Below are 26533 nucleotides of genomic sequence, written 5' to 3'. Positions count from 1 at the left end.
TCTTCTCCCCGAGCAGCAGCGTAGAATCCACACGATGAGAAACCGGTCAATATGGCCGGCGCCCCTTTCCTTCTCGCGGCGTACGAAGCGTTGCGTGTCACTGTGCAACGCATGACGCGACTTTTAAAATCGCTGAGCTTACGTCATTGCGAAGCGCGGAAAGAACAGAGGACTAGAGGACTAGCGGTCTGGTAGAATTTTTGATTCGTGTTTGAATTCAGCTTGTGCGCTGTTGATATTGTCAAGGACATGACGAGAAGCGCTCTAGTCAATCTTCATGCTTGTTATGTTAGTTCTAATGCCTTTTATGTCAGCTTGGTTGCATTGTTTTTACTCTAGCGTGGCTATTGCTTCCCACAACTGTTCACCCTGGGACACCTGTCACAATAAGGTCCAGTTCAGTTTCTGTCAGTGCTTGCTGCGCACCTAACCTTACATTGCTCACACTGGGGCTCATTTATCAACACTGGGCAAATTTGCCCATAGCAACCAATCAGTGAAACAAGCTGCTAGCAGAACCATCAATGCAGCAATCTAATTGGTTGTCATGGGATACTGCCCATGGGCAAATTTGCCCAGTGTTGATAAATGAAGTGCGAGTCTGATGGGGGTTTGTGCTCGCAATGTTTGCTATGCTTTCAAGGAGATTTAAACCTAAAAATTCTATTTAATCCAATGAAAGAAAATCTAATTATAAGCAACTCTCCATTATACAATCCCTAGCTAATGATAATTAAAGCTGTTTCTTTCTGCACCGGCAGTGTGGCACAACATAGCCAGGGACAATACTAATGCTTTCAATAGTATTTGTTTTTACAAATAACTTAAAGGACATGTAACACCCCCCCCCACACACACACACACAAATGTAATCAGTCAACAGCCTCTTTGAAATCTTTAGATACCTGCCACTCTGGTTGTTAAAAGGGTAACAGTAAAGCTGCAGCATCCCCTTAATCACTTAGAATTACTTCTCCTCCTCTAACTCACTCTGCCCCCTCCCTCAGGAATTGACTTTGGCTGTTGGTTCATGAGCATGCTCAGTTCTTCTCAGCTCAGATTATTAAACATACACTCCAGTTTAACAGCCAATGAAGAGAAAGCATTGCTGGTTCCCATATAAACTCTTGCTGCCTGATCCTATTTTTCCTCCTAACCACCTCTCCTGAGCTCAGCTTAACTATTACAGTGCTCAGAACTTTTTATGTTGTGCCTGTGTAAACCTGCATGCTCCATTACATGAACTTTACAGCATACATGTCCTGTTTGCACGTATCAATAGTACTGATAATGCGTCAGAGGGAAAATGGCCGCCGGGTGAAAGCTGCTATTTGTTTTAGGAAAATGTGATGTCGATGGCAAATGGAGGATGTATATGCAGTACAAATGATGTGTCTTGGGTGGGGAAGATATGTCCAACTTATATACATAGTAGCTAAATGTAGGCTTTAAATGTCCTTTAAACCCCTTAAGTTTAGGTAATGTATATTGGAATGATGCACAGTAGTGCTCAGAATGATATTTTCCTTCTTTAAGCAAAATTACATCTTTTGCACTAACAGCAGGGTTGGCAGTGTGGCACTGAAATTGTACATGTTAATACCTGATGTAAGAAATTGCCATCAAACAACAGCAGAATTTTAAAATTAAATAACCCCTAGCCAACTGCAGTTCAATCACATTGGAGAACTGAGACCGAGTGAGGTACCCCTCTTCTTCACAATTTGCAAACGTAGAAAGACTGTCTTTGCATAAATCAGGTAGAGGAGGGTTTGGGCAAAGGCCCATGCCTAGGGCAGCACCTGATAAAAACCTGATGCTGTTGTACCCCCTTCATGTCCGTTATCTGAAAAAACCCAGGTCCCGAACATTCTGGATAACAGGTCCCATACATGTAGATTAAAAAAATATATTTTTCACACCTACCTCAAGAGAGCAATGTGGTAGAAGAGCACAATGTTTTATTGCTACCATTGCACTTATGGGAAGGGTATACAGATGCATCACCCTATCATCTGATTTATTCACATTCTAATGGCTGTCTTGTATTGAGTTTAGCTTTACTCAGTATGCAGCCACTCCACTTTTGCTTTTTTGGGAATTATTTAGTTTATGCCTTTGTTTGTCTTTCAATTTTTCTTTGTTCTGTAACTGTCCTAAATAGACAATTCTGAGTTAGGCACAAGGCTGCATAGCTGGGTTCTGCTTAGCTTAGAATGTACTCCATTAATAGGGAAAGAGATTTAATAGATTGAACTGCTGTTTTAAATAAGTATGTTATGATTATATTCCTTTTTCAGGTTTTCAGGAACAACTCAAAGCTTTAAGGCTACATCTGACTGATTTTTTTCGAAAAGGAAACCAGGTTTGGGATTTTAATATTATAACCATTTACATAACAATATCCTTATTCTTAAAGGGATACTGTCATGGGGAAAAAATGTTTTTTTTCCCAAAATGCATCAGTTAATAGTGCTGCTCCAGCAGAATTTTGCACTGAAATCCATTTCTCAAAAGAGCAAACAGATTTTTTTTATATTTAATTATGAAATCTGACATGGGGCTAGACATATTGTCAGTTTCCCAACTGCTTCCAGTCATGTGACCTATGCTCTGATAAAATTCATTCACTCTTTACTGCTGTACTGCAAGTTGGAGGGAAATCGCCCCCTCCCTTTCCCCTCCAGCAGCCAAACAGAACAATGGGAAGGTAACCAGTTACCAGCTCCCTGACACAAGATAACAGCTGCCTTGTAGATCCAAGAACAGCACTCAGTAAAATCCAGGTCCCACTGTGACACATTCAGTTACATTGAGTAGGAGAAACAACAGCCTGCCAGAAAGAAGTTCCATCCTAAAGTGCTGGCTCTTTCTGAAAGCACATGACCAGGCAAAATGACCTGAAATGGCTGCCTTACATACCAATATTACAACTGGTTCAGGAATGAAATTTTATATTGTAGAGTGAATTATTTGCAGTGTAAACAGTGTAATTTAGAAAAAAATACACCCTAAAAATCATGACAGAATCCCTTTAACACTGTTTGAGACTATATGAGTCTGTATATGTCTAATTTTTTTCTACATTTTGTATTGGATATGCCTATACAAATATAATACTACATCTATTTATGGATATCTAGTGTAAGTAATTCTGGAGCAACTGGACTTGCTGAGTGATCATTGAAGATGTTTCACTACTCATCCGAGCAGCTTCTTCAGTTCAACTGAATGTCATACCATATAAAGTTATAGGCAACTTAAGGTGATGGTTGCAGGTGATGCAGATTTGTTGACTTTGCTCAGATTTGAATATGGACATTTTGTTTCAGTATTACTGCAATATTTGGATGAATTTAGTTGATATTCTGTATTCAGCTAGTCTTAAATATTTTAGAAGCAGTCCATAGATGTATAGTTATGCATTCTATGCCACGTTATCCAATTCTGGTAAAATTGTTTCCTTCTGCTCATGCCTCTCTTTTTTCTGCTTGCAGGAAATGACAACACCCAACAAAACTCCCCCAGGCGCTGATCCTAACCAGCTGAAAAGGACTGGCACGGTTCGAGAAATAGGATCACAAGCGGTTTGGTCTTTGTCATCCTGTAAACCAGGTGCCTCTATCTATGATTTTTCAGGGTTTTCACGAGGCAGAAAAGTAATAACTATTGAAAACACATTTAATTGCCCAACAGACCAACATCTGCAGCATGTTTCTCTTTTTCTTTCAGATTCCAAAGTAGTGCACCTTTGTTCAGCATTGATAATCAATGACCAATAATTTGTCAATTCAATATGCCCTTAGCAAGGGTCCAGTCAGTTAGTCATCTGCCTATTGATTTTCAGGTTTAATAGACTAAGGGAAGTTGTTCACATCAGAACAAATATTTTTAAACTAAAAAGTAAGGGGTTTAAAGATGGTAAACCACATAATTTGGTTATGGTAATTGTTAGCACTTAAGCTTCCATGGATCTAGACAAAGACTCTTCTACAGTTACATTTTGTGTTTGGTTAGGTGCTTATAGATATTATTGGATGTGAAGCTACATTGATGTACATTAAAGAGCTTGTAAGGTGTCATTAATATTTAACTGTTAAAGAGTATATTGCAATCCATTTATTTAAATTCTTATTCTTTTAATTTTTCAAGGGTTTGGAGTTGATCAGCTGCGAGATGACAATTTAGAAACCTACTGGCAGTCAGATGGATCGCAGCCTCATTTAGTCAACATACAGTTTCGGTAAATGCATGATATAAGGTTGTTATACAAGTACAGAACTTTCTTGATAGCAAGTTTCTGGATATGTTTCTGTGCAAACCCTTAAAGGGGTTGTGAAGGCAAATTATAATGATCCTTTTTCCTGGTCTCCACCCAAAATAAGCCAATCTTTTGCAGCTCATTTCCTATTGCTCTCAAAGATACCTGCAGAAATCCTTTGATGGCCACCAGCTGGATTAACAACAGTAAATTGTGCATCTCTTAAAGGACAATTAAACTCTAAAAATTAATATATTAAAAATGCCATATTTGACCTTGATAGCTCCAGGATTCCCCTGCATCAATAAGTACAGCAGTGCTCAGATCAGGAGGGACTGAGCTGCACAGAGTGCAACTATTTAGAAGTGCAAGGAGTGCGTTTAGACACAAGTACCTTTAATAAAAGTTGTTTAACATGCAACTCAATGTGGGAAAAAGTGTGAGAACACAACTGCACTTTTGAATATGAATGAGCCTTTAGAGGGTTTAGGTTTTGGGACAATGCACCACTTTTTTTTTGTGTGTTATTTTGCTTTATATAGTGAATAAAGTAGCCCTTATGGTAAAATATAAGGATATTATGTTACCAATGAGTTCCATGACCATATAGATTATAATACACAAGTTTTATTGAGTCATGTGACAAAAATGACATCACTAAGCTAAGTTTATAACTGATGACATCATTAAGAGCCATTTATAAGGATATCATTTACAGGATATTTGTGGCATTTGTGTATTATAAAAAGATACAGTTTAGCTTTAGTTTGTTGTGGATGTCTTAGCTTAATAATTATACTATATTACTGGCACATTCCTATCAATGATCTTCTCTACTGATAAATAGTGATTAGCTAAACTGTGCGAAATATGCAATAAAAGCTGTTAGTTATGCTTTTTTATATTGTTTGTCTTGTAGAAGGAAGACAACTGTTAAGGCTTTGTGCATTTATGCTGATTACAAATCAGATGAGAGTTATACTCCAAGTAAAATATCCGTTAGAGTGGGAAACAACTTTCACAACCTCCAAGAGATTCGGGTAGGTTGATTTTTACCTGTTCTAATTAAAGTTCTAATTAAAAGAGAAGCATGGTCTGTTTGAAGTCACAATCTTTCTTTGTATCGATTTTAACCCCCATCTATCCAATGCTGAGCAGGGTTGTATTATTCCAAGTAGTCCTAGTGAACTGCCTAATTTATAATAATATAAGTTACAGTGTAGGCCAAAGGATAAATCTCCATTATCACTGCTCAGCTAATCACCACTGAAATGTTTATGAAAAACGCCTTTAAAACCAGCACACCTGACTGAAGGCTGACATTGACTATATAAATTATGTAAAAAGTAAAACTTTAATGTAGTGATACTTAAGGAGTCCATACTGAGGATGGACACTAAGGGAATTATATATTAAACTCCAAATTTTTCTAGTCGGACTTTTAAAGGGGATAATACTTTTTTTCGGTGAAAACAAAAAACCCTTCTGGATTCGGGGTCTTAAAAGTCTGAAAAAAGTACTCCAACTCAGACCTGCCAAGAACATGTAAAAGTCAATGGCAAATGTACAGTTAACAAGTGAAAGATTTATTGAGTTGCTCTGGTTTCCTAAAACAATCATAGCTTTAGGGCGCAGAATCTGAAAAAAATCGTAGGATTCAGATATTTTTTTACAACTTTATCGTTCCTTTTTCCGCACAAGAAAAATTTGTAAAAATTTATGAATAAATATGGGAAACAGTCCGTGCAGATTTGTTCGTAGTGGTTTTCAGAAAATAGTGAGAAAATTTGGGATTTTGATAAATAACCAACTAAAGGTGGCCATACATGGGGAAATCATCAAATGAGCGGATCTCTCCCCGATATGCCCACATTGAAATGGGTAGTATCGGGCTGATATGATCTAGGGCCCAACGATCGGATCAGAATGGAGGCCAAACGGGCAGTCGGATCACGGGACCGCATCAACGAAAAGATGTGGCTGCGATCCGACGTGGTTTTTTACCCTGCTGATCGGCATCTGGCCGACTTTTGGGCAGATATCGATCAGGAAATCCAGAGGGCTCTAAACACAGGCCTATAAGCTGCCGACTCGGTCTGTCGGCAGCTTTTATCGGCCCGTGTATGGGGGCCTTAAGAGAAATTTAGTTTACGAGCAGTGTTACAGACTGAGTTCAGCCAGTAGATACAATGATGTAGTCCCACTTGCTGGGATATTCACTGTCTAGCTTTTCATTAATGGATGGCTTGCCAATATTCAGCCAATGAGTACATTAGCCATTTTGCATTGGCATAGCCTCCAGTTCTATTATTGTTAGTGTCATTGCCATCAGTGCAAAAATACACAGTCCGCCAAAGGCACATGTGGTTCCACCAATTTATAATGCATTTCAATGGATGCATTTCCCAGATTTTACATAAAAGTGTTGTCCTGATGTACCCAAAAAGTGCTTTTTTTTCTAGGGATGCACCGAACCCAGGATCCGGTTCGGGATTCAGCCTTTTTCAACAGGATTCGGGCAAATCCTTCTATCTGGCCAATCCGAATCCTAATTCCCATTCCCACCCCTAATTTGCATAGGCAAATTCAGATTTGGTTCGGTATTCAGCCGAATCGTTCGCGAAGGATTCAGGGGTTATGGCAAAAATCCAAAATAGTGGATTCAGTGCATCCCTAATTTTTTCCTCTATGAATGTTATTATTTGTGAAATAAAGAGGTAAAATGCTAACCAGATGTATATTTTGCCATGGTTCTATCTGTAAATGGTCATTTCCAATTAGTCTGTCCCTTATACAGTACTGTACAATCACTTATTGCTTTAGGTTGTGTATGTGACTGACAGAGAGACCTTGCACATGCCCCCCATAGTGTAACATTAATGCTTCAATGCTTAACCCTTATCAACACAGTAAATATTGTATCTCAAAGTAAACCGGACTCCTGTGCTTATATCCTTTCAGTACTTGAAGAAAAAGTTACTTGCACACATTTCCCTGATTTTATATTTTCCCGGATTTAACATAATTTTTTTTCTGGTGCCCTGAAAAGTGTAAAATTAGCCCTGCTGATATATTATGTCAAAGGGGCATGGAATATTTTGCATTCAGCTTACTAAAATTAAGAAGCTTTGATTTTTTTTTTTTTTGACTAAAATTTGCTTAAGGTTAGCAAAGGAATTGCTTTTTGGTTTGCAGACATATCAGCTGCTTAATTCTCTGTGATTTTGTTTTTTATCACTAAGCATTTATTTATCAAGTTTCCTTTGGTGGCATGGACTTTTACTGAGTAAGTTGAATAGGAAAATAAATTGTAAAGCTGAAGCTTGGTACACACAGCTGTGTCTCTACACATAAACAAGGTCCAGCTTGTTAATGTTAATTTCTTTTAATATTCATACGTATTTTGCAATGGGATGGATATTGCCACTAAAATGGACTGAAATACAGTTTACAAGCATATGAACCACCTCTTTTGCAATTGTATGTCCAGTGGTCTGTGTGCTGGTGCCTGGGAAAGGCATCTGTAACAACTGACTCTGTGGATTGTAAATGGCCTTGGGTAGATCCATACATTCATGATTTTGTGTGTGTGTGCGTCACCAACCTTTACAAGAGCACAGAATTCAGAATTTATGTGTGGGAAGTTTTATTATTTTAGTTGTGTGTGCTTGTCAAGGCTCAGGGCTATTTCACTGGTATGCAATGCCTATATTGTATGACGCTCATAGAAGTTATGGAATTGGCTATTCTAATGGAACAAAGATTCTGTTGTGTTGATATTATATTTAATGTTTACATATTACTGCAGATGAAATGATCCATAATGGTAACCGGTTTCCAACAACAGCTTGTGTTCTGCGAAACAGTGACCTGTCCTGATAGTTCCACTAGATGTCAGGATTGCTTTGGGTTGCCCTAGTCTGTCTGACATAAAGTAGTAGTCATTCTATTCTTTTTTTCCAAAAGCAATGTATTCCTCTTAAATGCATGTTTTATCTCAGGACATTTACAGTAAGTTTGTAATGCGAATGTACCATGTTCTCCGAAATGAATCTAGAGAGTAAATCTCATTCTGGGGTTTAATAATTCCACAAATCGGAATATGTTGCATGAAAAAAACCAAACTTTAAATAGGAGAGGTCCCCATTTTTGGAATAAAATGTTTATGGTTTAAAAAAATAAAACCTTACATATATTTATGGCTGGCCTGCTTTTATTAATTTTGTTTGAGTGCAATGTGTAAGAAATGAGAAGCTGATATATAAATATTAACTTCCAGATGTACATTCAGAAATTGGCCATAAAGCTTTTAAAGTTTATTATTGTGTCAGTCTGAAGAGTAAGCAAATTGCCCCAGAAAGCATAATACAAATGTAGACCGTGCAAAATATGTCTGGCCATGTTGGGGGTTTTTTAAGACCGCAAAAGAATTCTTTGTTTCCTTTTTACAGGAAGAGTTGTTCTGTCTTGTGATAACATTTGTGGGAAAACTCATTTTCATCAGCCATTTCTTGGAAAACATAAACTTTTTTTTTTTTAAACTTTTCTTCTATTACTTTTTTTTAATACAGATATAATTTTGTTTTCAAGGAGACTTTACCACTAGAGGCTTATCTTCATGGAAAACACATTCAGTTCCATTTTCAAGCAAATGTAAATCTTTACATCTCAATATCATCAGCTCATTGTCCTTTTTGGTGCTTCTTTGCCCCATGCCATCACAGAGTCATTTGGGATGCATCTAGAACATTTATTTTAGTTCCAACACAGCTCCATAACCAGTATTGCTCAGCACAGCAGTTTTCTATGCACAAAACAAGTATCTTGTTTGCAAGACATAGACGTTTGATCTATGTTTTGATACTTGAACTGTTAAATCTGCATGGTGACAAATGTATAAAAACAAGCCAATTACTGAACCATTTGTTAAGCTATATGATATTAAGTTATAGGTTTATGAATTGGCTAATACATTTACCCCCATATCTGTTTATTTAGTTAGAATTTAGTGTATATATACAGTTGGTGAACTTGAAACATATTTTATCATTATTTATATATACATACTTATCCAAATTTTACATCATTTTCACATTCTCAAGTTACCTTTTTAGATGTCCAAGATAGCACAGCTGATTATCCATATGGTATATTGTGGGAGGAGCACAGTGTCTTCTGACATACACACTGTTTAATTTCCTTAGCAAGATTGTCTTTAAAGAAATTGTAGATCTTTAAAATAAATGACGTGGGAATACCCTATATATAGCTTAATAACTGGCTACATAAGTTAAGTGGCCAATGTATCTATCTAGGTAAGGTAATTTGATTAACTGGCTGCATACTAGATGTAGTTTTGTTTGAAAACCACTGGTCTTCGGTAAGTATATTGTTTTATCAGTGCCTGAACAGATATATATAAAGATATATTATTGCTTTAATTGTTTATGATGTCTAGTAGTGGGCACTGGGGATGTGTTCTGCTTATATAAAGTTAAGTACAAGTATAGGATCCGTTATCCAGAAAGTCTCCCATAGTCTCAATTTTATACAAATAATTTTAAATATTTAAAAATGATTTCCTTTTTCTCTGTAATAATAAAACAGTAGCTTGTACTTGATCCAAACTAAGATATAATTAATCCTTATTGGAAGCAAATCTAGCATATTGGGTTTATTTAATGTTTACATGATTTTCTAGAAGACATAAGGTATGAAGATCCAAAATACGGAAAGATCCATTATCTGGAAAACCCCAGGTCCCGGGAATTCTGGATAACAGGTTCCATACCTGTACTTGGTAAATAAAGATGATGGCTGATCCTTCTCCACAACAGCCAGTCTCTGGATAAATTGTGGTATGTGTAGTACGTATCACACTAATAGGGATACTGTCATGATTTTTATGGTGTAGTTTTTATTTTAAATTTACATTGCAAATAATTCACTCTACCATATACAATTTTATTCCTGAAAAAACAAGTGTATTTTTTGTACTTGTTATTATTGGTGTGTAGGCAGCCATCTTAAATAATCTTGCCTGATCCTGTGCTTTAGAAAGAGTCCAGCACTTCATGGTGGAACGGCTTTCAAGCAGGCCATTGTTTCTCTTAAGGTCCCCATAGACGCGACGATTCTTCTTGCCGAACGACCGATTTTAGGGAAGCCCGACCAATCCTTCGAAATTATCGTGCGGTTAGTGGTATTCGAACGATAGTACATCTTACGATTTTTCGGCCGACATCTGTCGGGAAATTGATCGGCCAGGTCAAAAAATCTTTGTCGGTCCCAGTGCAATCTCTCTATGTTTGCAGGGCCAAGCAGGCAGCTCCCCTTTGTTTTCCTGCCAAATTGGTCTTTTTAGTTGATGGTAGATTCGTACGATCGTACGATCGTTCTGAGAAGATCGTGGTCTCACGATCAGGATCTGATCTTTTAAAAATCTCAACATCTATGGCCAGCTTTACTCAGTTGCAGTAGGACTTGGATTTTTACTACTGAGTAGTATCTACCTAGGAGCTGTAATCGTGTGTCAGGGAGCTGTTTACTGGTTACCTTCCCATTGTCCTGTTGTTAGGCTGCTGGGTACAGAAAGAAGGGGGTGATATCACTCCAACTTGCAGTAAAGAGTGACTGAAGTTTATCAGAATACACATGACAGGGGGCACCTGGGAAACTGACAATATGTCTAGCTCCATGTCAGATTTCAAAATTAAATATAAATCTGTTTGCTCTTTTGAAAAATGGATTTCAGTGCAGAATTCGAATGGATCAGCACTGTTTACTAATGAGTTTTGAGAAATATGTTTTCCCGTGACAGTATCCCGTTAAGTGTTTTCTGTTGGCTGGGTAAGAATATCTAATGCACAGTATGTAGACACACATAAAGGACGATTCACCTTTATTACAGTTTTAAAAAATAAGGATATGTAGTCATTTATATGATATTAGCAGTTTTGTGTAATTTTTTTGGTCATTTTCATATCTATCTTATCATATAAAAGTAGTGCTGCACAGATGCTTAGGACTTTCCTCTCTGGTCAAGCCAGTGGGCTGACTAAGGTCTTGTCTACATCATTCTGATGTTCCCAGCAGCCTGAAGGAAGCGCAGGCATTGATCTCTACTGCACATGTGCCCTTCATTTGCATATTTATGATCTGATTGGCTGACATTATACAGTCAATTGGATCACAGAAGTGAGTGCTCTGGGCACCTCCCTATGATGTGAGTCCCCTGGCTTGCAGAGCAAAGATACTTTATGCACTACCACTGCAGGTGTTTGTTTGTTTTTTAATTAAACCAAATGACATATCATGTAAAAATTACATTATTTTTTTTATTTTAAAAACTGTAATACAGGTTGACCGCCCCTTTAAAGGAGAATTAACCCCCGTTAGCCAAAAGTCCCCACTGGCCCCCTCCCTGCCTCCCCCTGCACAGTGTTACCCTTGAATTGTGTCCCCTCTAGATATATTGACCTCACATGCAGAGTCAGCGCAGCAGAGCTCATGGGGGCCATCTTCGGCATTTCAGTATTCTTCGTAATTTGAGCGCCATATTGGCGTATGCACGGTTGGAGCAATCTTCCAGTTTGCGACAACTTCGCATGCGCCGAAAGTAACGGAAACTGCCAAAAGGACCCGAAGAATACCCAAGCGACGGAAGATGGCGCCCTCAGTGAGCTCCACTGCTCTGACACTGCATGTGCGGTCAGTATTTCTAGAGGGGACACAATTTAGGGGTAAGAAGGTTCAGGGGGAGACAGGGATGGGGGCCAATGGGGACTTTTGGCTAAAGGGGTTTAGTTCTCCTTTAAGTTTTCATTTTTCTTGTGTATAGAATTCTGTAGTGAAATGTGTGTTGATTCAAAATCAAATTATATTAATATAATTTAGGGGTTGTATGTTATGGGTTTTTTTTAGATCCCACCCAAGGTGAGGTACATTTACACAGTGTGTACACCACATTTTGTGTGAAGAATATAGGGCTTAAATGAATGCTGGGAACACACTTCTGCTCGACCACAGGCAAAGAGGAAACACTGAATTGATCAAAATCTGCAGCTTCTGTCCTTATATGTGTTACAGGAGATTTTTGGAGTCTTTTATAAGTCAGGAGAGCATCAATCCTCATTGGATGGATGCTCAAGCAGCTTAAACCCTTGCCAGGGGTAATTAATAATGTACTCAGTGGTGGGGGTAGTGGGGCACTTCCATTGGCAAAGATAAAAACATGCTTATATTTTGGTAACCGATTATGTGACATTTTGGGCCCTTTCTTGCACTTTCTCAAGCCTGGCTTGAGAGGGCCCAAATGCCACCTGATCTTTGACCAAAATAAAAGCACCTTTTCATCCTTGCAAAACAGCATGTTCTGTGTAGATATTTACATGCAACAGACATAGGGGCAGATTCCCTAAAGGGCGAAGTGACTAAAGCTAGCGAAAATTCACCAGCGCAACATTATTTCTGAACTTAGTCGATTTCCTAACGGGCACAGTCATCACTTCGCTAGCGAAGCAGATAGATGCTAGCGTTGCTTCGCACTCTAGTGCCAGGCGAATTCTCGCTCTGTTGAATGGACGTGACACCGCAAATTCACTAAGATTTGGATTTTACTGAACGTTACCTGATTCGCCATACTTGCCTTCGCCAGCTCAGACCAGGCAAAGTGCAATGGCGTGCATAGGACTTCCTCAAGGACTTTAGTGCAAAATTTTCTAAGTCCCAAAAAATGCTGGCGTCTTTTCCTTTTTCCCAAGTGATAGCCTGCAACGGTTGGTAATAGTTTTTTTGGGGTAACCGGGTTCCCCGCTCCATTTTCTAACATATGGAACATTAACTATACAGTGGGCTCATGTGTAGGGCAATATAACAACTCTATTTTCTTTATTAAGATTTCCTGGACTTGTGTAATGTAATGTATTTGCTGCAACATTTACGTCCATGTAACGTAAATTGCCGTAGTAACACTAGTGAAAGTTAGCCAACTTTGCACTTAAGTGTCTTAGCGAAATTACGCGAAGTATTGCGATGGCTGCGAAGCCATCACTAGCGAATTTTCGCGGTTAGGGAGTTTGTCCCATAGAGTCCATGCTTGTGCTATGGTTAAACTTTGTCCAAAATGCAATATTTCTCTTGCCTATTTCCTGCACTTGGTGTTTGTAGTGCAAAGGATACATATACAGAAAGCTTTTTCTGCATTTGTTGTCTAGCAATGTGAAGCTTTAGTTCAAAATGAACAGAGCATTGATTGAGTGAAATGTTACCTGTTTATACTGACTGGTAAGAAATGGAGCAAGTGACAGAGAGTAACAGTAAATCAGAAGAGAGAGGAAGCAGATGTCAAACCACAATAGTGTCTCTCTCCTTGCAGAAACATATTGTTTTCTTTGTTTGGAAAAAAAACCTGTCTAAAATAAAGGCTAAAATGGCAAATTGCTTTCCTTTTTTGAATTAACCCTGAAATTATGCAAACTAAAAATGAACATCAATTTGCCAATGGGAAAAAAATGGTGCACTTTACCTAAACTGAAAAATACAATGTGTAACAAGGGATTGTGTGGTTTTACAGCTCAGTGCATGTCCTCGAAAGCTGTTCTCTCAGCAACTTGGGTGGCTGCTCCTGCTACTATATAATGTATTGTAGTTGGCTCTGCACACTTGTCAGAGTTAGTGTGTAGCCATTCCTAACATTTTCCCATTGTTCTATGTGAACCAAAGTCTTTTTTTTTTTAAGGTGCTGCAAAACCCCATGAGAAGAGTTTAATTAGAAAGTATTAAAATAACTTGAAAATATAGTACATTTTCTCAACAATTCAAAAAATGCCCACATACCAGATACTAGTAAGGCCACTGTAAAGGGAGGACTATAGAAAGTGCTTTAATTCAGTACTTACATTTGGGGGGGGGCATATAATTCTCAATTTCTCATTCTGTTTTCATCTCAAAAGTGCTTTTTTCTTTTGATGGATTTTAGTTTTTGGCAGCAATAACATTTTTAGCAAATAATGCTGTTTCTAGTAAGAGTTGTGTAAGACGAAGAAGAAGGGGAAAAAAAACACTTTGTGTGAGGTCCTTGTAAAATGAACCTCTGGAAGGTTGTGTTTCTCTGCCCTTCTTTATTTTATTTCTGTCCTTGATGTGTTGTGATTAAAAATTACATCTTCTGAACGGAACAGCTGAATGCATTTTATTTTGCCATGGTCATCATTTTTTAACCTGCTATTTCAGAGACTGGCATCCACAGAAACGAGCAATTATAGTATTTAAATTCCATTGTGCCAGCATCTCAAGGGCACAGTCCAAAAATCTTGCCTGCTGGGCTGTATGCTGAACGCTTGTGTGAACATCGGTACTTGCTGTTCACACAATTTTTCACAGAATGTTCCTCTTGGAATAAAGGCTCTGTGTTACTGAAGGGCAGTGGGACACTTGTTGTTCTGTGATTGTGAAGGCAGCGGTTTCATTTTTTTTTTTTCTACATTTCACTTTTCATTGTAATTGCTTCTTATTAGCTGAAATCTTGCCTTCACTGTTGGCCTCTAGTTTAGGAACCCTACCTAAATCCACTGCTTGTGTGTCAATATACAATTTTTAAAGAAAAGTCAGGTTTTGTTTTGTTCTTACACATTTTTATTTCAAAGTTTACAATGAATTAAGATTTTTTTAAAGATGATTTTCTGTTCAACGTTTTAGTCATGAATCAAAAAATTCCAAAACATGGGAAATTCTCTTCCATGATGGCCCTTCATTGTGAACCTGTCCATAGCTTGCTTTGGTGTATTATGGCGGTGTATAGGAAGCAAGGAGCAATATTACTGGTTTGTATAGATTTTTTTTTAATGAATCAAACTGCATTGTTGCCAGTAACATAACAATAGCCCTACAGGCCTGGGTACACCAGGTCCCTTCCACCTTTATTAATAATGAGGTAAATGTGCTCTATGTGGCACAATTGCACACCCAGCCCCCTTAGGATGTCCCGCACTGCCCATCCTAATACTTAGTGAGGTTGAAAAACCCCTTAAAGCCTTTGCTAAACCCATATATTTAAAGGGGAACTATTGCGAAAATGAGAATTTAATATAAGCTTTAGCAAACTCAAATAAGAAACTTTCTAGAAATTAAATTAAAAATTCTGTACTGTTTCTGAAATCATAATTTATTGAAAATAACTGAACATTATGAGGTTATTGGTACACTGTGCATATGTCTCATACGTTATAATAGGTCTGTGCTGAAGTACAAGGGGTATACAGAGTTACTGGGTATTAGATGCTACTCAGTAGCAACTGATCAACGTTTTTTTCAAATTTTTGTGTCAGGAAGGAGACTATTAGGGTGGCTACCTTAAAGGGAACTTTTGCAAAATTGACAATTTAAAATAAGCTTCAGCATACAGAAAAAAGAAACAATCAATTAAACATTCTGCATCATTTCTGAAATAATCAAGTTTATGTTCACTATTCCTCTCTCAGCATCTGTTTCTCTTCATTCTGTCTTCATGCAGCAGTTGGGTGTCAGATATTCATTGCCAGTTAGATCCAATATATTTTATAGGGGGGTCATTTTGCCTAGAAGATGTATTAGAGTTCACTCTATTAAAATCACCAGAAATCCTGTCTCTCTACATGCAGAATGTGTGCAAAAGGCAGTTATTTTGTTAGATTTTGTTTGTACTGGAATCAGTTATTTGAGTGAGCTCTAATTCATCTGCTTGGAAAGGAAGCCCCTTATAAAGATATAATGGATCATTCATCTGACACCCAACTGCTGCATGGAGACAGAATGAAGTACCAGCTGTCTGCTGCAATAAACCTTAACCAGAAGTGCCCTCCAGTTGCTTATTTTGGGATGTTGATGCAGCTTCCACCCTTCATGTGCTAATATAAGGCACATCATGCAATTATGAATTTATCCCCTGATGGTCAGTGAATGCAGCTTTTGCATTGATGATGATGATGATGATGATAATAATCATTTTGGATACACTTTGAAGATTTATAGAAAACAAATTAAATTTGTATTTAAAACTATGAGTAGTTGCTTTCTGCAGTAGTTTTGGGAGAAGGTCATGGATATGTGTTAGCTAAAGCTTAAAGAACACTATATACTACAGGTCATGAGTTTGGCTTTGCTTATGCCAATTTCGAAACAAATATTTACAGCACTGCTGCTGAGTACTACCATTCTACATTTAATTGGTGTTCAAGCTGTCAAACAACCCATTCTGATAAATTAGCACAGGTAACATTTTTATTTAATTTTATAATTTATTAAAACAAACATATTTATCAGACTAAATCTAGTCTGTAAGAGAAATGTTCCTGACAGTCAGGCATGTTTTGCAAATTTGTACAATAGATCAAACTGCTGGAAATCCTTTTAATCAACACTCAAACCCCCTCCTTTTCCCCCCATATATAATGAAAGGCCAATGTTTGGGCAGGTGCAGTAAATAGATGACACCTCCACCATGTATAGAGAACAAAGAAAACTCACATGGGTAGACTGCTTAGCCTGGATTTACCCTGTGTTCAGTCGTGCCAAACCAACAACTACAACGTCATTTGTCACCTTACAATTGGGCCCGCCCTCTGAAACTTTGTTGTTGGCTTGGCATGGTTAAACACAGGGTAAATCCCTGTTAAGCGTTCTACCCATTTGCTGGAGTTTTCTTTGTAATCTATACACGGTGGAGGCGCCATCCTCCTAAACTCTGAAGCAATGGGGTTAGCTACAGAGGAGAGGCCTGGTGTGCCTGTTTGTATCTTTAAGCCAAGTGCAGTAATCCATCGCAACCAATAGGCTGTTTGCTTTTAACAGGTGTTCATTAATGCTAAATGCTCTTTGTTTGCTATGGGCAATTAATCTTATATATGTTCTTTCAGCGTTTGACATGATAATATGAAATCAGCCGAACAAGCACCAAACCAAAGAACCCTAGTGAATCCAACCTACCATGTATTCACGTTTTATATACAATTCGGAAAAAATTAACACGTCAACCTTTTTCTCGGTAAATATATTTCTTCAACAATAAGGTTGTGAAGGTGTTGAGAGAGCTCTTTGCTTTTACCCATCACAAGATGCTTTCTGTATGATAGCATGGTAATGAGAAACCTTTTTATAGGCCATCAATTAGGATTAAACCATCTGCTATTCATGCACTGATAGGGGCAGGATTGTTTTCTAAATACTGACAGATTTCAGCAGGTTTCTTGGCTTTCCATGCCTTTTTGCACCTCCTTTCTTCATTTGTTCAATACGTATTCCCTGTGTCATTCCACTTTATTATACATAACTTAATTCATGGATTTATTTGTTTTGAGTTCTTTGTATGTGTGGATCACTACTTGGGTTGTTATCGACACTTGGAATAAATTTCAAGTCAATAGCCCCGTGAGAAAAACGTTGACGTGTTCATTATTTATTTTCTCCCCGTATGTATGTGTATATATAGTATATATATATTAGTGCATATGTCCCTCATAGTAGGAAAAAGCAACTGCAATAAAATCAAGGACAATCATTTGCGTATCCCATAAATCACTATGCAGTTTTGACAAGTGCGCTAAAAGTTTCATAATTTTATTTTTTTACACCTCTAATTTTTGTGTTGCTTTTTTTCTTAGCAGTAACTTTGCTGTAGTAGAAATCAAGTAAATGGACCATGAAGTCCAAGCATGACACCAGTACTTGTCAATTAAGCTTGTTGTTCACAGCCAAGTATAAAGACAATATGCCAACAGCCGTAAAAGAAAATGCGAGCACTATTGCCTGACAGTCTTCCCATATGCATTTTACAGTCTACCATGAAGATAAGTTTAATGTGTCTGCAGACACAGACACTTCATGTATCATTGTGTGTGGTACTTGCAATACAGCCAAAAGGGCAGTTTCCTTAATTACTTCTTATGTTGACATCAGTGATGTCTTATGAATCAACTGCTATATTACTTTGGAAAGTCGTGTTTTTCATGTAAGACAGAGGCTAGGACCAGCTTAGAAGGAAAATGTCAACATAATGATTTGCAATTCTAGGTTGATGTCTAGTCTGCTTTGGTGTTCCATTTTTCTCTACAGTTTCTAATAAATGTAAAAGGAAGGTGTTAGAAGGAATCTGTTATAGATCTAAATTATTGAGTGAAATGAATCCGTAATTTGTACAGTAAGTACAGAATGCTGCAATGTCTTCCACAGTCACCTACTTTATATTTTAAAGGGGTATAGCTACATTTATTTTTACGGATTAAATGCTGGGTGTGTATTTATTTTCTATTTGCTTTATTTTTGAAGAATTTCTGCAGTAATATTTGCAGTTTTAGTTCTGCCTAAACAGGCAGGGGAGTCAGGCTGGCAACACAAGGCAACGGTTTAGAATCCCATTAAAACAAGCCTAACTTTCAAAGAAGCATGGCATGATATTAAAGGAACGGTTAGTTTAAAAATAAAAACTGGGTAAATAGGCTGTGCAAAATAAAAAATGTTTCATATATAGTTAGTTAGGCAAAAATGTAATGTATAAAGGCTGGATTGACTGGATGTCCAACTAAATAGCCAGAACACTACTTCCTGCTTTTCAGCTCTCTAACTCTGTGTTAGTCAGCGACTTAAAGGGGGACCACATGGGACATAACTGTTCAGTGAGTTTGCAATTGATTCTTAGCATTCAGCTCAAAATCAAAAGTCAGATTGGTTACTGCCTGGTAACCAATTAGTGGAAACCAAGAGAGTTGAAAAGAAGTAGTGTTCTGGCTATTAAGTTAGACATCTAGTCATTCCAGCCTTTATACATTACATTTTTGGCTAACTATATTAGAGAGTTTTTTATTTTGCACTATTTACCCAGTTTTTATTTTTATACGGAACAATCCATTTAAAGGCATGGTCAACACCCAATAAATTGGCCTTTCCTTTTTATCCTTTATACTTCCATCATTTTATATGAACTCATACAGAATAGCAAGTATGTCCCAAACTATTGTTTAATTTTACCAACCATAATTGCACAATTTACATTTGCAAATGTTTATCTTTGTCGTGAAATCTCTCATCTGTGTCTTGAAATCATAATTCGATTAAAGGTTAGCAGGAAAGTGTGTGGGTGGGTCATTCAGAAGACCTAATCAGATTAACCAGAATACAGTGGTCTCTGATTTTGACCTGACTGCTCCTAGGTCACCAGTAACTGGCATATCAAACACTTTGCAGTTGGAAAGTAAGAGGGAAGTGGGGAGCAGAGCAGAACTCTGCTGGAGCATGCGAGAACCTTCAAACATAAATAAATTTAACAAAAACAGGAAAAAAATTATTTCCCTTTAAAAGTGCGCCCTAGGCGGGCGCCTACTCTGGCGACCCCTGTGAAAGGGTCAAGACCCACAGGTTGTGAACAGCTGCTCAAGGTGATGCTGTTTTGAGTCTTCTGTCAAAAGAAATTCCACATTTCTTTCCTTCTATTGTGAACACATGGGCTTCTGTATCAGACTTCCTTCTTTCATCTTAAACCTCCAGGGTAGGGCTTGAGCATGCTCAGTTTGCTCCTCTCCTCCCTGATGTAATCTGAGCCCAGAGCTGTGAGTGAGCAGGGAGAGACTCAAGCAGGAAGTGATGTCACAACCAGATAGAGCTTCAAGAGCTGATTACTCCGTTATGGTAAAGCATTCTACAGAATAAATATAGGGTTCTAGCTTGCACTATAGCGGCTAATCTATTGCCAATAATCTGCCTCGGTAGCTTTCCTTCTTTAAAGGGGAAAATGAAAGTATAATATTAGCTTCAGCACACTGAAATAAGAAACTAAATACAATCAATTTAAAATTCTGTGCTGTTTCTGAAATAATCAAGTTCATCTTCACTATTCCTCTCTCGGCATCTGTTTCTCTTCATTCCTGTCTTCATGCAGGAGTTGGGTGTCAGATGAATAATCCAATATATCTTATAGGGGGGCCCCTTTTGCCTAGAAGATGTATTTTAGCTCTTTTAAAATCACCAAACATCATGTTTCTCTCTATGCAGGATTTGTGCAAAAGGCAGTTATTTTGTTAGATTTTGTTAGTACTGGAATCAGTTATTTGAGCTCTAATTCATCTGCTAGGAAAGGGAGCCCCCTATAAGATATATTGGATCATTCATCTGATACCCAACTGCTGCATTAAGAAAGAATAAAAGAAGCAGATGCTGGGAGAGGAATAGTGAAGATAAACTTGATTTTTTTCAGAAACTATGCAGAATATTTAATTGATTGTATTTAGAAAGTTTCTTATTACAGCATGATGATGCTTTAAATCAATTTTCATTTTCGCAATAGTTCCCCTTTAAGTACTGGTTTCCCTGCCTTTTTGTCCCAATAGGCAACGTAGGCAATGCCCAGGCCTTTCCCTCTCCAATATGTAGCTTTATTTTGCACTCCACTCTGGGATTGTGCTCCATTCTGGGTGTGTAGAGGGCAGCTTGGGGGTTCCAGAGTGAATTGTGTGTAAAAACACTGCCCTTTAACTGCTTGTTGCACTTTGCATCTTGCTGCCCCTTCTTGGTAAACAACTGATGGTGATTTCATAATACCAAATATAATACACACAAGCTTAGAAATATGGAAGTAGTACCATCTCTACTTACTTTTCAATTTATTCCACAAATAATCTAGACAATAGGTCAATATAGGAGACCCAAAATACCATTTATTCAAAAGCTTTCTGTGCCTCTACCTTCAAGTTTTATTATATCACTTGCTTTTCATGGAGCTCTTGTTTACCTCACGTCTGCCACCAAGCTTAAGTCAGTGTTACACATCCTTCTTCACTTTACCTTCTACAGCTATTTCAAGTGAGAATCAAAGCTTTGATCTGTTACAGGAAACTACCAAAGATGCACAAGTCATCTTCTTACTTGGTGGTCTTAATGCCTCATAACTGTTTGAGCGCTTTCTTCCTACAATTGACTCTTTCAGTAGAACCCATTCTGCTTGTTTTTGTTTGGGTTTTTCCTTAAAGCGTCTCTTGTAGGGGCTCTCCTTTTAACTTGCCTGGAACTTTGGAAGTTTCTTTTGGATCAAATATCATCTCCCTTTTTTTAGAACTGCTGCCTCACTTCTGCAAGTTTGTCTTCTCCTACATAAAAAAATGGCTGCTGGCCAGACTGTAACACTTTAAGTGTTGACAGGTATAGTTCGATGACTCCGCCACTTTATCTGTTAAAGGACAAGTCACTAGATTTAACCTGTGATGTTTGTTTCACTTTATTTTTCATGCGTTTGTGTGTCTTAGACACTTGTTAGACTGAGCAGCTTCCAGACAGGAAAACGTACATGTAGATCTTCTGGCATGGTGATTCGGTTTTTCCTAAACTAACCTTTTCTCTCCGATTTTTCCACATAAAGGTACTTTTTCATTTGCAGATTTTAATGGTTTTAACTGATATAAACTGTTACTTTTCCATTTGACTAAAACCAATGTGAAATTAGATTTTTTGAATCTTTGCCAATAAAATGACATTCCCTAAAAGTGAAATAAAAGTTTCTTTCGGCTTTCCCAGCAGCAAATTCAGGTTTTTGCTCTTATTGGGTTATAATGTAGTATCACATTGTTCACTTTAGTGGATGGGAAAAACCTGTTATTTTGCCTTCAAGCACTGTCACATTATAGTGCTTATAGCTTAGAATCCCTTAGTGTTTGCATATGATTATTGATAATCACCTCTTGTATAACCCATTAAATTAATGTACTTATTGAGGAGGTCATATTTTAATACATACACTTGTCAATCGGTACATGGCTACAGGTATGGTATCTATTATCCAGAAAGCTCCAAATTACAGAAAGCCCGTCTCCCATAGACTCCATTCTATCCAAATAATCCACATTTCCTTCTTCTCTGTAATAATAAAACAGTACTTTATACTTGATCCAAGCTAAGATATACTTTGTTAAAATAGCTTCTCCTATGCTGCAAATGACACCACTGATTTTATACTTTTCTTTTCAAGGGTACAGTAGATTTTGGAATGGTATTGATGCTCATTTGCAAAGCTTTATGTGCAATTAATAACTATAGCTAATCATTTTTAAATTGTTGTTTTAATAAACATTTTTTCCGCCATTAATATTTTACCATGGGCCACATTTATAAATGATCAAATTTGATCAGTCCATAACAAAAGTTGAAATTTATCATCCTAAATGTTGTTTCAGAATGACCCTCAGAATGAGTCTCGTTTTATTCATTATCATTCTCTAGAAAAGCACATCTAGAAAATCAGATTCAATCAGTATTGATATTAATTAGCCCCCTTGAAACATTTACATTGACCATAGCTTTCTATAAAATTCTGAACCACAGACCACTCAGTGTTCTGGAGGCCTGAGATAATTAATCCCTTAAAGGAAACATATAGGATAAGTGACCCCCCCCCCATATTGGAGGCAACAATGTATTATATATGGTATTGGTTTTACTTTGGCTAAAAATAAATATTATTCCTTTATTAGAGCTCCCTATTAATCTGCTACAATCTCTGACAGGGTTTAAATCAAGGGTTGACGTAACTGAACAGTCCCTGCCAGAAGCAAAGTAGGAGGGTGATAGCCAATCATAGCCCTGCAGTTACACATTTAACAGAATTAAGTTCCCTATCAGGTGGATCCTATCATACAGCGCAGTGTGCTGAGTACCACCGTCTCAGCTGCAAAGGTTGGGAAACGAGGCAACAGGATGTGAAATAGATGGGTGGAACAATTAGGGTTTTTGAAGAAATTTCCAATAAAACAACCCAAAACACTACTTTTTTTCACAACTTTCCTTATATACAGTCATATGAAAACGTTTGGGAACCCCTCTCAGCCTGCATAATAATTTACTCCACTTTCAACAAAAAAGACAACAGTGGTATATCTTTCATTTCCCAGGAACATCTGAGTACTGGGGTGTTTTCTGAACAAAGATTATTAGTGAAGCAGTATTCAGTTGTATGAAATTAAATCAAATGTGAAAAACTGGCTGTGCAAATATTTGGGCACCCTTGTAATTTTGCTAAGTTGAATGCATGTAACTGCTCTATACTGATTACTGGCAACACCAAATTGGTTGGATTAGCTTGTTAAGGCTTGAGCTTCATAGGCAGGTGTGTACAATCATGAGGAAAAGGTATTTAAGGTTACCAATTGCAAGTTGTGCTTCTGTTTGACTCTCCTCTGAAGAGTGACAGCATGGGATCCTCAAAGCAACTCTCAAAAGATCTGACAACAAAGATTGTTCAGCATAATGGTTTAGGGGAAGGCTACAAAAAGCTATCTCATAGGTTTAAACTGTCAGTTTCAACTGTAAGGAATATAATCAGGAAATGGAAGGCCATAGGCACAGTTGCTGTGAAACCCAGGTCTGGCAGGCCAAGAAAAATACAGGAACGGCAAATGCAGAGGATTGTGAGAATTGGATTGTTACAGACAACCCAAAGATCACCTCCAAAGACCTTCAAGGACATCTTGCTGCAGATGGTGTATCTGTACATCGTTCTACAATTCAGCACAATTTGCACAAAGAACATCTGTATGGCAGGGTGATGAGAAAGAAGCCCTTTCAGCACTCACGCCACAAACAGAGTTGCTTGTTGTATGCAAAAGATCATTTAGACCAGCCACGGTCATTTTGAAACAAAGTGCTTTGGACTGATGAGACATCATGAGTTATTTGGTCATAACAAAAAGCGATTTGCATGGTCGGAAGAAGAACAACACCGCATTCCAAGAAAAACACCTGCTACCTAATGTCAAATTTGGTGCATGTTCCATCATGCTGTGGGACTGTGTGGCTAGTTCAGGTACTGGGGCCCTTGTTAAAGTTGAGGGTCGGATGAATTCAACCCAATATCAACAAATTATTCAGGATAATGTTCAAGCATCAGTCACAAAGTTGAAGTTACGCAGGGGTTGGATATTCCAACAAGACAATGACCCTACATTTCGAAATCTACAAAGGCATTTATGCAGAGCGAGAAGTACAATATTCACAGTCACAGTCCCCCGACTTGAATATCATGGAAAACTTAAGGGATGATTTGAAGCAGGCTGTCCATGCTCGGCAGCCATCAAATTTAACTGAACTGGAGAGATTTTGTATGTAAATACCGACATCCAGAATCCATCAAAGGTTATAGGAGGCATCTAGAGGCTGTTACATTTGCAAAAGGAGGCTCAACTAAGTATTCATGTAATATCTCTGTTGGTGTGCCCAAATGTATGCACCTGTCTAATTTTGTTATGATCCATATTGCATATTTTCTGTTAATCCAATAGATTTAAGTCACTGCTGAAATACTACTGTTTCCATAAGGTAATTTAAGGAAGATGCTACTTTTGATAAACAAAACTCCAAAGAATTAAGAGGTGTTCCCAAACTTTTTCATATGACTGTATACAAAAGACTAGAATGCAGGGGCACATTCTTGTATTTGACAGTATGTTTCCATTAAGGCTTGGACAATGACAAATAATGACTTTGATCAAATATGTAGGCCAATTTGATCAACCCATTGAATGGTTATGATTCTTTCAGGATTACCCATTTTGATAAATCTGACAATGCATTTACACAACTGGTGCCCAACTAAAATAAAATCTATATATGTAGCTCTAGTTAAGTTCTATGATACAGCAACTATTATGGTGTATGGGTTAATGTAGAAGGGGAAGTCACAGACTAGAATCCCCTTCTTCAGTGAAAAGGTCTCATTCTGATTTTTGCATGTTTGAACATAAAGGACCTGTCAACCCAAAAAAAAATAATTTTTTTTTGACTAAAAAGAAAACATAACAGTATACATTCATTACAAATGTTCTATGGATTTTAAGATATTTGTCGATGTATTGCTAATGAAAGCAGTGTTTGTCCTTTTCTATTTTCTGCACTGGTGGCTCAGACTGTTGATCCAATGTAACCGCTGATTAACAGACATGTCTTTGTTGGGGAACGAAGACTTTTGCAACAACTTTCAGTAGTAATTACATTTACAAATAACTTTTGAAGCACTAATCATTTTTAATAAATTAATAATGTAAATAAGCTATTAATTGTGTTTTCTTTTATTAGGCACATAACTATTTTTTGAGCTGACGTCTTTTAAGATAATAATCTATTTTTTTTTTATAATCATTTTTATTGCTTTTCAAAACAAAATACAAATAATAAAAAAAAAAAGACAAAAAAAGAAAGGTTGGTGGAGAAACAAGTCACAGTACTTGACATTCAGTGCAGTACATATGCATATCCGTACACATGACCTGGTACACAATTACGCAGTACATCACATACATCATAATAATGATACGGAGACAAATCTTACAGGTACAATGACTCAGGTAGGATCAGCCCCAGGCCGCAAAGCTTCCACCCATCCCGTCCCGTCCAGACCAAGTCAAACTTATTTGGTGTGCCTCTTTGGATGTAGACTAACCGTGCCAGCGTAATATGTTCCTGCAAAAGGTTTTTCCACATCCGTATAGTGGGGGAGTCACCCGATAACCACTTAAGAGCTATACATTTGCGTGCCAGGAAGAGCGATTCTCTCAGGGATACTAACACATAGGGGGACTTAGAGAGATATGTAATAACTCCTAGCAGGCACACTTTTGGGTTCACAGGTATATGTATTTCAATTATATGGGAAAGTTTCTCGCAGACTTTCGTCCAAAACGAAGCCACCTCTGTGCAATAATCTATATTTTATTTGTATATTTTTCTTCTTAATTTATTTACCCTCTTTTACTCTCCAGCAACTTGAACTGGTGGAACCTAGTGGATGGCTACATGTTCCTTTAACTGATGCCCATAAAAAACCAATTCGGACCTTTATGATTCAGATTGCTGTTTTGGCCAACCATCAGAATGGGAGAGACACTCACATGAGGCAAATCAAAGTGTTTACACCAGTAGAAGAAAGCTCAATTGGCCGGTTTCCCCGATGTACAACCATTGATTTTATGATGCATCGCTTCATCAGGTGATTGAAGCCTTATCAGGATCAATAAAAGGCTTCTGTATCATTTGTTCAAATGTGAACACTTTTAGGTTTTTGTTTTTTTATTTAAGAAATATTTTAATTTGTTATTAGCTGTTATTTTTAATGCTTAACTTCACAGTTACCTGTTAAGAAATATTAATGGTGAATGTGATAATTATGTGTATTTTATCTCAGCCCACACTTTAATGTTATGTTCATGTTTCATAAATGTTTTAACATATTTTTTTAAATAAAAGTTAAATATTTAAATTTTCAAA

General features: G+C 37.5%; 1 protein-coding gene across 1 annotated transcript; it reads left to right on the top strand.

The window, feature by feature from the left end:
* Window positions 1–165: 165 nt before the first annotated feature.
* Window positions 166–26533, top strand: anapc10.S (anaphase promoting complex subunit 10 S homeolog; the record flags this gene model as incomplete). The annotated part of the gene is given in 6 exon segments (NM_001095802.1): window positions 166–191; window positions 2301–2365; window positions 3498–3615; window positions 4153–4243; window positions 5181–5301; window positions 26029–26533. Coding segments are annotated over 4 exon segments (558 nt in total). The 3' UTR covers window positions 26260–26533.

The sequence above is a fragment of the Xenopus laevis genome, chromosome 1S (genome assembly GCF_017654675.1).
Source record: "Xenopus laevis strain J_2021 chromosome 1S, Xenopus_laevis_v10.1, whole genome shotgun sequence".
Taxonomy (NCBI): Eukaryota; Metazoa; Chordata; class Amphibia; order Anura; family Pipidae; genus Xenopus; species Xenopus laevis.
Note: the sequence above shows the minus strand (reverse complement) of the source record. Positions and strands in the feature narration are given on the sequence as shown.